Genomic DNA, 12,907 nt, shown 5'->3' with positions numbered 1-12,907 from the left:
ATTTGTCCATATACACTTTTTTTTTGAAGATAGTCAATTGTGACGAAAATGCCTCTACTAATAGAAATAGTGAAGTTTTTAGGAGTTTAAACCAAAAAACAAACAGAAAACCCATGTTAGTATACAACTGTGTAAAAAAAATTTGAAAAAAAAATTATTAGGTGTCAAAAATCAGTTTGTAAATTGCTGATTTCTGGTCTAAATTGTTTAGAATAGATTTTCTACGATTTTTTCTCTTTCTGAAACATTTAGATTGTTCATTCTACAGTTTTTACATGTTCTACGAAGTTTAGACGAAAAATTTGTTCTAAAAACTTCATAACCTGAATTTTGTATGTTCTACAAAATTTAGAATATGTATTCTACGTTTTTCTTCATTCTACATCAATTCAGAATTCATTTTCTACGTTTTATCCTATATACTAAAAGAAGTAGAAGATATATCATAGATATTTTAGAATTTGTAATCTGTAAACCTTAGAATACCCTAAAAATAGAAAGAAAATAAATTAAATAAAGAAAGTAAATATTTTTTAAATATTCTTAATTTATGGTTAAGATTTCGTAATTATTGTTTAGATTTGTTCTAATACATTTTAGAATGCGTATTCTGAATTATTTAGAAGATAAACAAATTAAGAAAAATCGACATTCTACCTTAACGTGATCGGTCACCATCTCTCCCACCTTCCACAAAAAGCTTTTACTTACCTGTTTATGATGCAAATCTATGTTACTTGTGGTGTATAGACACTGGATGCCAACAAGGAGTGGAGATTTATTGATGATGAAGAAAAACGTGCTAGATTACTGACTTTGCAACCCACTACGTCTCTTGAAGAGTTGAAGGTGATGGTTTCAGAAGACTTTGAAATAGAGCAAAGTATGTTTGAGGTGGAATTCAGTTATTTACCCACAGAGGTTAAAGTTGATTGTCCTCCTGTTGTATTGACAAATGATAGAGGTATGAAAAATTTTCTTGCATATCTGAAAAGGAAAAACATGATTCAGTTGTGTGTTACGTTCAAAAGAGTAGTTGATGATGATAGGAGTAAGCTCCAGTTCGATCTGAATAAGGTCCCAGTTGATACTAGTGATGGTTATGATGTGGAAGTTGATGTGGGAAAATCAGCAGCTATTATTTCAAGGAATTCACCTAAGCTGACTAATGATGTATTAGAAAAGCCTACTGATGCTAAATCTTGGTGATGCTGTTGGTTTAAAGTTGGAAGATTCAATGGTAAAAAAGGGTGAATATTTCAGCAGTAAGGAAGCTTTACAGGCTACTATGGAAATGTATGCAATGAAATATAGAAGTGCATAAATTTCACCAGACTTCACCAGACTTGTCGGCAGACTTCACCAGATTTGTCTACAAACTTCACCAGACTTGTCTACAGACTTCACCAGACTTGTCACCAGATTTCACCAGACTTCACGAGGTTTGAATGGTAATGATACCATCCCTCTTCAACAATTTGCTCGAAAACCCATTATCATATGTCCAACTCTCTGAATCATGACTGAAATCGGCATTGAACTTAAGACCAGTAACTGTATGGAATTCTTGCATTGAGAATCTAAGCGGCTTCTTACCAAACACAAACCACAGCTCATGTCTTCTCTTAGTCACCAACTGCCTACACATGATGTTGTGTATCAACCGAGCTGAGTACCCAAGACCATTCTCATACAATGCAAATACAAATGCGAAAACTGGATCACCCTTCACAATCTCATACTCTTCTGGTAATGCCTTCTTGATTTTGTGTAAGATAGACATTCGACAAGTGTTATTTATCTGCCCAACTTGTGGCTCGCTTCCATCTTCCATAAGCCGTTTAGGGTACTTCTTTTCCATTCCTGCCGAAAAAAGTAAAAGATGAATTAGTATAAATTAGCCAAAACTGAAATAAATCAACAAAGATATAAGACTTCAATTTTGCAAAAAAAAGAAAAGAAAAAACAGATTACTAAAAGAATGATTTAAGAACAAGAAAACTATGACTACTAATCATTTTGCTGCTAACAGAAACTTGAAAAAAAAAGAAAAAAAAAAACACAAACGAGATACTTTTATAACCAAACTAGATACGACTTCTAAATCTGATGTAGTTTGGTTATTCTTACTTGTATCAGAATCTGATGGTGCTTTTGTTGAGGACATTGACATTTGCAACTTATGATCCAATTCTGCTCTCAGCCATGGTCAGTCATGACTGATATAGACAGGTTTCCTGAAGTAAGAAGATCAAAAAAAGAAATCGAGTTTTTAAAAAATTATATAACCTGTTAAACGATGAAACTTGAAAAAAAAATTGTAATAGAATTCTACATACCTGCTAAGCGGTGAAGATGCAAAATATGTTATGATGTGACAAGCTAAGAAGCAGTGAGAGAAGGAAACACCTCTGAAATCATAACAAAAATCAACAAAGACATGAGATTCTTACTCGATTTCTTGAGATAGAAAGAGTTAAATTTTCAAAAACAACATAATACAAATTCTTAAAACTATGAATTAAGAACAAAAATACCTTGATACTAATCAGTTAGATGCAAAACAAGAATTCAAACTCTTATACAGTAGTGAAAAATCAGAAAACCGAGAACTTCATCCTCATCATTATCACATTATTAAGAAAATCATTGAAACGTTGTTAATTGTACTTATAATAATACAATTGTGGATTCAAATCGAGATTACAAAAGGATAAAAGTTAAACATGCCAAAAAATTTCCACATTTAAACAAACCAAATTCGATCAATATGGATAAATGTTCAAGAGAAATTCATACTGAAAATTGGTTAATTTACTTAAAATTATACAATTCTAGATTGAAATCGAGATTAAACAAACAAAAACAACCTCAAAATTTTGGTTTTCCGATTTCGTAAAATTGAGAAATTGACCATTTAAAATTTCATACTTTTCATCGAAATTGAGCGATTAAAACTAACGAAATCAAGCTGAGAAAACTTAAAAGATTTACACTGCAATATGAATACGAATTTCATATGATGTGAACAGAAGCAAAGGACATTGACCGATTAAAGAGAGGAAACAAAAAATTGATGAATCGCAAGAACAAGAGAAAGACAAATCAACAAGAGGACAAAACAAGAATTAAGCTTCGCCCATATGAGCAAAGGAGGGAAAAACACTCACCATGGTCGATGAATCGCGACAACAAGACGAAGATGTCACCGCAGTCACCGCCGTCGATGTCACCGATGTTTGGATTGTTTTTTTTACGACTTGCTAAAAGAGAAGAAGAAAAAAGGGTTTTAGTCTTGTAGAAGTCTCTAAGTAAATTAGAGGCTTAGGTTTCTATTTTGTTTTCTTATTTTTGGACATAAATTTACTTTCAAAATTTATTTATATTTTCTTATTTTCGTTTTTGAAAAATGAGGGCAAAAATGGGTTAAAAAGCAAATTAAAACCTATGTGTCCAAACCTTCAAAAAAAAAATGTAGATGGCCAAATGTTTAGAAAAAAAACTCCTTTATTTATAATTTTCCATTGGCTATTTTTATATCCTAAAACCTATTTAACCAAAATTTTCTAAAAAAAGTGTAGATGGACAAAAGTTGGAAAAAAACTCATTTTTTTATAATTTTCCCAAAAAAAAACTAAATTGACAGCTGATTTCCCGTCATGCAATAATTCAAAGTAAGTTGAGCCTTCAGAATTGTTTGTGCTCAGTTTACTTTCATTATTAGTGACTTAGATCTTTTACAATTCACTGGTACAAGTAAAAACAAATTGTATTTATGGGAGAAATATATATTAGGGTGTACCGTGTACTTTATAGATAAGGCTTCAAGTCAACAACCATCATAACTGAGTTCATAGAAAAACTCAGTTAATAAGAAATTAAGAATTAGCTAGCACGTGCTTTGTCAAGTGATTATGATGGTTGTTGACTTGAAGAAGTGGTTAAAGCTTCTTCTATGGCCTTTACATACTGTATCATTTTGTTGTTGGATATTTAGAAAACATGATTTTGTTGTAAGTGAAGAATATATTGAGGACCTAATTGTAATTAGTAAAATACCTACTCTCTGCTGTAATCACTATAAATATTGTAAACCCTCACACTTAATAGTATTGAGCAATAGACGACACTTAGAAAACATTGAAGTCTTTGATTAGTCTAATTGGAAGGGTAGTCTAATCCGATATATAGATATAAAGCATTTGATCTCTAACCCGTCAATGGAATCTTTGACACTAAACCCTATGGAGACACAAACTCATCACAAAGCAAGACCCAATCCAATCGCAATAAGAAAGCTGAAGTTGCATAATAACCTCAATAGGGATCAACTCACAAAATAAACCCTAGGATAATGATGACAACGTACGTACCTCAATAGGAGGAGTGGGATACAGAGAAGGAGGACATTTAGGATTTAGCCGCTAAATCGAACCGGAACAGCTCGAATTCGTAATTGCAGACAGAACGTGATGAAGCGAACCCGGACGTAAAGCATGACAGAGCTATCGCACATAAGAGGAGAATCGAAACACGACGAGAATCCATGAGAGGTTAAGGTAATAATATAATACAAAACTACGGCTAGGGTAAGAGGAGGCGAAGAACAAAACCTAATTTCACAAATTGTTGGAGGGGGGGGGGGGGGGGGAATTTCGAGTCACGAACTATAACAAAATTTTCTATTGATTATTTTTGTTCGCAGAAGAAACAACAGATCGAAAACACGCTTATATAACTCGAAAAATTGAGCTTAACTGGTCTCTCTCTCGTTATATGTGTTTTCTGATATTTGGATTTAAATACCCCAACCCCAATCTTATAAAAATTCTGGAACACCATTTAATTCTCCTTTATGAAATAAATTAATTTCTCTAGATATTTCTTCTACTAATTTTTACATTATCTTTTACTACTAGTGAGGAAGAAGAATAAATGTAAAACGCGTTAATTTTAAAAGAAAAAAAAAAAGAATTAACATAAGTTTTTTTTACAACTCTATGTATTTTAAAGTTTTTGATTCCATGGTCATGGTAACTTTCCATTATTTTAAAGTTTAAGTTTTTTTTACAACCCAACAAAGTTTTTGATTCCATGGTCATGGTATATATTTTAGTTTCCATTGAACAAGTCTGGTTCTGTAACTCTCTAGCACGGTTATGGTTTCTCTGTGAATGTGAGACTCCTAAAATTACTAATCGCATATTTTCTGAAAGTAAAAAAAAATCAATGTGTGTTGAAAAGGTCATTTGTCCACAATATAATAAAAATTTGTAAAATCATATATTTTGTAGTTAGGTTATGTATTTAGTTTGAAAATGTGTTAACTTTTTTTATTTTAAATATCTGTGATATTTTGTTTGTTATTAAATCTTATTTTATGTTTCTTACTCTTTTATTTGTATTAATAGACTATTATATAATGTATTAGATGTTTGAAGGTAAAATGAAAAACCACATGAAAGTTGAGAATTTGTATTAAAATTTTATACAAAAAAATATTTTTAATGAACTAACAAAATGCAATGTAACAATAAAAAAATAGATGGTATAGTATCTGAGAGTCTATTTTATGTGTTATGAAAACACATAGTAAATATATTTTACTCATGTTTTGTTCATATTTTACTTATTTTTTGTTAATATCTATTTAACATTTCAAAAAACAAAAAAATGACTAATTTGCTGCCATATATAAATAATCACATTCACACCTATAATTTATATTTATATAGTATATATATATATATATATTTTGGTCAAATATAGTAGAATTTAATGTAAACTATATTTAATGTATCAAACAATCAAATAGTTTTATTATATATATATATTTCAAAATAGGATCTCTCTAAAATTGTCGTATGCAAATAATTACTATCGTAGAATAGTAGTAGTATTCTCCCTGTCCTCAATGCCGTCGAGAATAGCTCAAAGAAGGGCAACATTAGCTGGATTGAAGAGAATATCAACAAGGCTCACTACGATTATTACTATTGGATTTTAGCGATCTTGAGCTTCGTTAATGTCATCTATTACGTTTTCTGTAGTTGGTGTGTTAGATATATATATATATATATATATATATATATATATATATATTTTTTTTTTTTTTATATTGTGTATAATAGATTTATTAAAATGTATGTGGGTTACTCGCGGATCTCACGAATTCAAACGGACAGATACAAAAACATTTTGCGGCTCAAAATATTTAAACCTGTTGCAGGATGGTTTAGCGGACAGGTTTGACAGGGTTAACATTTTTATTTAAATTATTTGGTTCATGAAATTTTAGTTTTTGTGGTTTTTATCTGATTTGATAGTTCAAAATTTTATAAAAATCTAACCGATCTATAATTCGGTTACATTCGATACAGGTCCGTCATCATGTCAATCTAAAATTTAGGGTGAAACGATTAATATTTTAAACTTTCATAAATTTGATTAATTTCAGACCAATATAAGTTTGTATTATAAATGTTATACTAAATAAATATATTTACAAATGTAATATCTCAAACAAAAATTTTACCTAGTTAATGCAATAAAACAAAAGATATTCATTTTTTTTTTTCTTTTTCGAGATTGATAGTTTTTTTTCTTTTTTCTTTTTACGCAGCTGTGTACAAGGTATCTGATATAATGAAAAGGGCGAATGAAGTGGTATGAATTGCTTTCTCTTTGTTTTAAATTTTCGTTTCTTTTTTGTTACTTGAAACTAGGATCTAAATCTACATCTATGTGTTTCTCTGATTGTGTAGAAGAGGAAGATGAAGGCTCGTGGGGATCTCCAATGAATGAATGAATTAATTAAGAACAAAATTTTATAAGCTGTACGGGGACATGAAGTTGCTCACCAGCAGAACAAAGTGTCAGCAGTTTTCTTAACCATACCAGACAATAAAAATGATTTGAACTTTGTTATACAAAAAAAAGTTTCTTTCATATATATTCGCTGATAGATTTGATTAAGGAATCATAGTTTCTGCAACTTGTAATGATTTGAACTTTGTTATACAAAAATGGTATTCACATCGAAATATTCTAATCCTGTGAAACAAAAAGAAAAGAGGAGGAGAGAAAATGTCATCTCTATTCACATTAAATAATTGTTGATGCATGCTGGATCATCATCATCTTCATCCTTGGAGCTGAGACGTTATACTGATAAAAGTATCTTCAGGACAAGGGATTGTCAAGCCACCCATCGGATGGTCAAAACCAAACTCTTCTTCGGCTTTACTTAGAAGATCTTGAAATGAAGGTTCGTTCAAGTATGAGACTGGTATAAAGTGTCGACTCTGCTTCTTCTGGCTCTCACCGACGTACACCGCAAGAAACCCTTTTGGTGGTGTCTTTCTTGTTCTTGCTATAGAGCCGCCAAGAACCTTCTTTGCGCTAAAGAGACTTCTCACCAAAGCCATTTTTCTTGTCTGGAAGTTTGATTCTTGAAGCTTGTGAAGAAAGATGTATGGATACAGATGAGAGAGATTCAAGTTCTGGATTGCTTGTAAGTTGATGAGGTTAAAGAATTCGAGTCTTCTGTATATATAGATCTGTGAGAGTGAGTTGATACTTCAAACCTGTCCAAAATCAATTGAAAACAACGTTGTCTACAAGTGTGGGGCTTACATGAACACAGTTTTCTTCACATGGTTCTGTTCTAGCATTTAAAGCAGAGCTATCACAATCTGTACTCACTTAAGACCAAGAGAATAAGATCACATGTACAAGTACATATATGAAGTTTCTCTGTAGTGATTGAATCCACCTAACAAACCCTGTCAGGCTGTCATAGTCGACTGTCTGTAGAACCTTGATCAATACATGTGACCAAGGTTAGCTAGGCCGTAGACGCTTCGTTGAATGATGTTTCTTTTAGAAAAATTGAGATAGGAAAAAGCAAAACCTAAAATACATTAAGAGCATAAACAAGTATTCGAGTTTGCATATGGGAGAGAAAACATTGAATCACCTCCGCGAGGGTAAAACTAGAAATTGCCCTAATAAAAAGGAAAAAAAAATAAATCCGGAATTATAGTTCGGGGTATTGAACCCGACGTGAATCGAACACGCAACCTTCTGATCTGGAGTCAGACGCGCTACCATTGCGCCACGGATCCGGATATAATTACTCACCTTAATTTACAATATATTAGTAGCAGTTGATTTGAGTTTTGTTTGCATGATGAATTCACACCATTACGTACGTCAGTGTATAAACTCTGTTTAGGAATTTATTTGATAATGATTCTCTGATTATGTAGAAGCATGACAAATCTTTTGGATTTTACAATATATAAACACATCATACAAACAAAACTTAGAAAATCTGTCTAGATCTTTTGTTTGATTCCATCGTTCATTGTCACAATACACAAAGAAGAACTGGTATTTACATTGGAAGTTCTATCCACTTGATCAAAATTGAAAGAAAAAATTGTCATCTATCTACAGTAAAAAATAAAGTGTATCTTCGGATGATCAATCATTATCCTTGGATCCGAGAAGTTACTGTAAGGAAAGTATCTTCAGGACAAGGGATCGTCAAACCACCCATCGGATGATCATATCCGAAATCTTCCTCGGATTTACTGAGAAGTGCTTGAAACAATGGCTGGCTCAAGTAAGAGACTGGCACTAAGTATCTCTGCTTCTTCTGGCTCTCTCCTACGTACACTGCAAGAAACCCTTTTGGTGCTGAAGTTGTTTTCCTCGTTCCTGCTAAGGAGCCTCCAAATATATTCTTTGCAACAAAGAGACTTCTCATCATAGCCATTTGTGTCTAAAAAGTCTTGATGTTTGAAGGTTAGGAGTTCTTAGATTGCTTATTGTTGATGGTTATGAAGATGTTGTTCTGTTTTCAGTCCTTATAAATAGTTCAATAAGAGAGGATATTTGAAACATGTGTTCTAGAAAAGTGTGGGGACGTATATGAATTGAGAGTTTCACATGCATCTGTCTGCCTTCTGTCAAATGCTAATCAGTACAAAAAATATTAAAAAGATATATGAAACATTGGGTCAGTTCTGTTCGATCATGTATCGTTGGGTTGTAATGATTTATATACTGTTTCTTGAATTTAAGATAGGGATTGGATCTCTGTGGTCAAAATCCAGCTTCTGATGGCCAAAACCTTCTTCACAACATACTATGGTCAGATGGGGTCAGGTTTCAAACAGCAAGTTTATATCACAATATATTCAAGAACATATCACATGACAAATGCTCTATAGATTGGAAGTTTTCTATGTCCTAGCTAATCTGGTCCCATCTATTGATTATTTTCTTACTGTGTTTACCTGATCAAGGTTCTGCAGACAGACTGTGACATGGTTAGTTAGATGGATTTCATAATATATCAATCAATCTACGTAGAGAAACTTCTTCAATGGCCTTAGCATGTGATCTTGTTCTCTTGGTCCTATGTGAGTGTAGATTGTAATAACTCTGCTTTTAAATGTGAGAACAAAACCATGTGAAAATTTCTTGTCCTTGTATGTCCCTCACTTGTAGACACCATTGTACTCAATTGATTTTAGATAGGTTTCAACTCATTAATTTGATCTATATATATCAGCATCATCAGCCACAAGCAATCCAGATCTTGAAATCGCTCTTTAGTCCTTCCTTTGATCCCATACATATTCAAAAGCTTCAAAAATCAAACCTTGAGACAAGAAAATGGCTTTAGTGAGAAATATCTTCAGTGCAAAGAAGATTCTTGGCGGCTCCTTAGCAAGAACGAGCAAAGCACCAAAAGGGTTTCTTGCGGTGTACGTCGGGGAGAACTAAGAGAAGAAGCAGAGATACTTTGTACCAGTGACAATGTGACATACTTGAACCAGCCTTCATTTCAGTCTCTTCTAAGTAAAGCTAGGCGAAGAAGAGTTTGGTTTTGATCATCCGGCGGCTTGACGATTTGTTGTCCTGAATATACTTTGAACAATGATGACCCTAGATAGGAGGAACAACATTTTTTATTGTAAATATATTGACATTTTTTCAGCTTTCTAACCAAAAGATTTGATCCAAAGATAGAAATTTCGATGTGAAAGAAACAATGTCATCATCAAACATATGCATAATGCATAATCCAGAAAATGATCTGATTACATCCTTAATTTGAAATTATTTTCAAAATATTAGATCTGTCTACAAAAACTGTTCTACAACAATCTTTAGCTCATAGCGGGCTGTTTTCAAAATTATGACTAATGAATACAAATTAGTTGTCAAAGTCTTGAGTGACACCAAATATAATTTTTGAATAAACAAGCCCAAATGGGATAAAACTATGGAATTTTTTTTAAAAAAACATTTCAGTAAGTTTTTCCATACGATTCTCGAATGTAATGATTAATATAGGCAAAATAACTGTCAACTAATTATAATAATTTGTGAAAATAATTGTTACTTTATTCGATTAAACGTGATGATATGTAAATTTAGCATTGACAAAGGCATATAACAAAAAATGGATCGGGAACACATTTTATATAACACCCTGTTTCGCAGTGGAATATTTGTGGTGTAATAACTTGCGTAGGAACTTTATGATGCAGCTTCATTTGAGATATTTCTTCACGTAATAAACGTTTTGCCTCAACATTTCGAATTGTTACGGTACTCATCACTATAGAACCGAAAAAACATACATTGTTATAAATAAACACTTACGACATGTAAAAATATTTAATATAATAGTATGAAATTTACCGGATATAACAACTAGGAAAGCACACTTCTTTGATATTTTCTCCATTGTTTCAGAATTTGAAGATAATAGTGTTTGAACAATTGTGAAAGCAAAAGCTTAATTATGCGAGAGATTAATATAGTAGAAAAGTATCCTAAATAAGAAATATATAATATATTCTAATTAATCTTATTTATGATATTTTTAGTTCCTTTCTATAGAATTAGAAATAGCATGGTCTTAGTAAATAGTATCTTCATAAATTATGAAAGAAACTCACTAATTTAAAAAAACAGGAGACAAAATCTCGAAATTGACTTGAATTATAATCAAATTCTGTCAAATACAGTATAAATAAATTCATAAGAACTGAGCTTTGACCAAATTCACTAGAAATACATAAGTCCAAATTAATAGATTCATGTACACTTTGACTATAAAAGCTAAATTGACAGCTGATTTCCCATCATGCAATAATTTATAGATCGTCTCTTTATTTCCACTCATATTGGAGGAGACATCATGATGGATAACAATTTAATGGGATAATATATAATGGTGAAAGCTTTGAATTTCCTTTTAAATCGGGTTTGGAGTGTAAGCTCGTCCATTGAGATTAGACCAAAGATCTGATAACACACATGACACATGACACATGACATGTTGTATATTGTGAATTTCCCCTCAGTTGCTAGAGTTTTATTTTTATGTCTTTCTTTCTCTCTCTCTCTCAAACGTAACTCAGTTTAACCGGTCTATTATCTCTTGACATAGCTCTGAACAGTCTAGGCTAGCGGATGTGTCTATAATTTCATTTCTTTTACTGGATTGTCTTTTCTTACTAGTTACTCTGTTTTATAATGAAGACAAGAAGCTTTCACTGTGCCCCTGATGATGTGAAATACTTTCATTGTATCTCATCATATCAAATCAACCAACCAACCATATATATGACTTTGTCTCCAACAGGGACCCTCCATTGTACATTATGACTGTGTTAAACTGTTCATCATCATATCAAGATCACAAAGAGAGAGATTAGTCAATTTTAGCCACACAAGTATCTTCTATAGGATTGTCATGTGATCCTATTTCTAGATATGGTTGAGAACAACTTATTTAGTGACAGAGACTCTTTGTTCTGCTGGTGAACAACTTCATGTCCCCACATAAGTTTGTTCTTATAGAAAGATTTGGTAATGTGAGAAATCAATTTCAACCAGAGAAGCTTGAGTTGAGAGAAGAGGACAAAAACATACCAGAGAGATTTCTTATGGAAACATACTTTTAGGAACAAGAGCACATGCCAATATCTAATAGCGTCTGAGAAAACATAACCATATGATACTCTATTCTTGCATGTCCCACGAAACAATTCATAGATCAGTCTATATATACCGACCTCTAACAACATCTTCTTCATATCATCAACAACAAGAAGCATTAATCCAAGTACTTGAGACTAAACAAAATCAATTTTTGGAAGTTTCAGAAAACAAAAATGGCTTTGGTAAGAGGTTTGATGGCTGCAAAGAAGATTCTTGGGGGATCAGTAGGAGGAACGAGGAAAGAAACTGCAGCACCAAAAGGGTTTCTTGCAATGTACGTAGGTGAGAGCCAGAAGAAGAAGCAGAGACACATTGTGCCAGTCTCATACTTGAACCAGCCTTTGTTTCAGGATCTTCTCATAAAGGCTGAAGAAGAGTTCGGATTCAATCATCCGATGGGTGGTTTGACGATCCCTTGCCCTGAAGATACCTTCCTCACTGTAACTTCTCGGATCCAAGGATGATCATCGTATGAGAAATTTTTTTAACATTCTTTTACTGTTAGATTAGATGACAATATTTTTTCATCTTTCTTTAAATTGAAAGATTTGATCTAGATGATAGGTAATATTCCAATGTGTACATACATGCCAAATTTTTGTGTAATAATATCGATGGAATCAAACAATAAGATCCAGAAAGATTTCTCAGATTTGTTTATCTTATGTGTTTATTGAGAATCAGAGAGAATCAATCAATGAAATCATAAAATTAATTACCCAAACCGGGTTTATACGCAGAGACCCGGTTTTTCTTATATTGAGTTATTGGGTATAAAATTGGGCTAATCAATTTGGGTTTCCGGTTAAAGAATGAGTAATAACCGGGTTTACTCAATTCCACAACAAAATCAAACCGTACCCGTTTCTTTTGTCGG

At 32.4% G+C, this 12,907-nt stretch overlaps 3 protein-coding genes, 1 non-coding gene and 1 pseudogene across 4 annotated transcripts; 1 reads left to right on the top strand and 4 right to left on the bottom strand.

Moving 5' to 3' along the window:
- Positions 1–6,920: 6,920 nt before the first annotated feature.
- On the bottom strand, positions 6,921–7,531 carry LOC104790820 (auxin-responsive protein SAUR26). Its single transcript, XM_010516641.3, has one exon. It carries the CDS (start codon positions 7,425–7,427, stop codon positions 7,143–7,145), a length of 285 nt encoding a protein of 94 aa, XP_010514943.1. The 5' UTR covers positions 7,428–7,531; the 3' UTR covers positions 6,921–7,142.
- Positions 7,532–8,054: 523 nt separating this feature from the next.
- Positions 8,055–8,126, bottom strand: TRNAW-CCA (transfer RNA tryptophan (anticodon CCA)). The gene has a single exon. It is a non-coding gene; the product is annotated as a tRNA-Trp (tRNA).
- Positions 8,127–8,326: 200 nt separating this feature from the next.
- Positions 8,327–8,859, bottom strand: LOC104790729 (auxin-responsive protein SAUR27 pseudogene; annotated as a pseudogene).
- Positions 8,860–10,451: 1,592 nt separating this feature from the next.
- LOC147949435 (uncharacterized) lies at positions 10,452–10,768 on the bottom strand. Its single transcript, XM_087463415.1, has 2 exons — positions 10,723–10,768; positions 10,452–10,639 (listed from the first exon to the last, which is right to left on the bottom strand). Exons 1-2 carry the CDS (start codon positions 10,766–10,768, stop codon positions 10,452–10,454), a joined length of 234 nt encoding a protein of 77 aa, XP_087319541.1.
- Positions 10,769–11,951: 1,183 nt separating this feature from the next.
- Positions 11,952–12,682, top strand: LOC104790657 (auxin-responsive protein SAUR29). The gene has a single exon (XM_010516447.2). It carries the CDS (start codon positions 12,204–12,206, stop codon positions 12,492–12,494), a length of 291 nt encoding a protein of 96 aa, XP_010514749.1. The 5' UTR covers positions 11,952–12,203; the 3' UTR covers positions 12,495–12,682.
- The last annotated feature ends 225 nt before the right edge of the window (positions 12,683–12,907 follow it).

This window comes from Camelina sativa, chromosome 1, assembly GCF_030686135.1.
Source record: "Camelina sativa cultivar CO46 ecotype springtype chromosome 1, ASM3068613v1".
Taxonomy (NCBI): Eukaryota; Viridiplantae; Streptophyta; class Magnoliopsida; order Brassicales; family Brassicaceae; genus Camelina; species Camelina sativa.
This window is presented reverse-complemented; position numbering and strand designations above follow the sequence as displayed.

Bases quoted from the DNA above. Each gene is read 5' to 3' on its own strand.
- LOC104790820 (XM_010516641.3), bottom strand. From the start codon at position 7,427: ATGGCTTTGGTGAGAAGTCTCTTTAGCGCAAAGAAGGTTCTTGGCGGC.
- LOC147949435 (XM_087463415.1), bottom strand. From the start codon at position 10,768: ATGGAGAAAATATCAAAGAAGTGTGCTTTCCTAGTTGTTATATCCG. The intron at 10,640-10,722 runs GTAAATTTCATA...TCGGTTCTATAG, and splicing joins TTTCCTAGTTGTTATATCCG to TGATGAGTACCGTAACAATT.
- LOC104790657 (XM_010516447.2), top strand. From the start codon at position 12,204: ATGGCTTTGGTAAGAGGTTTGATGGCTGCAAAGAAGATTCTTGGGGGA.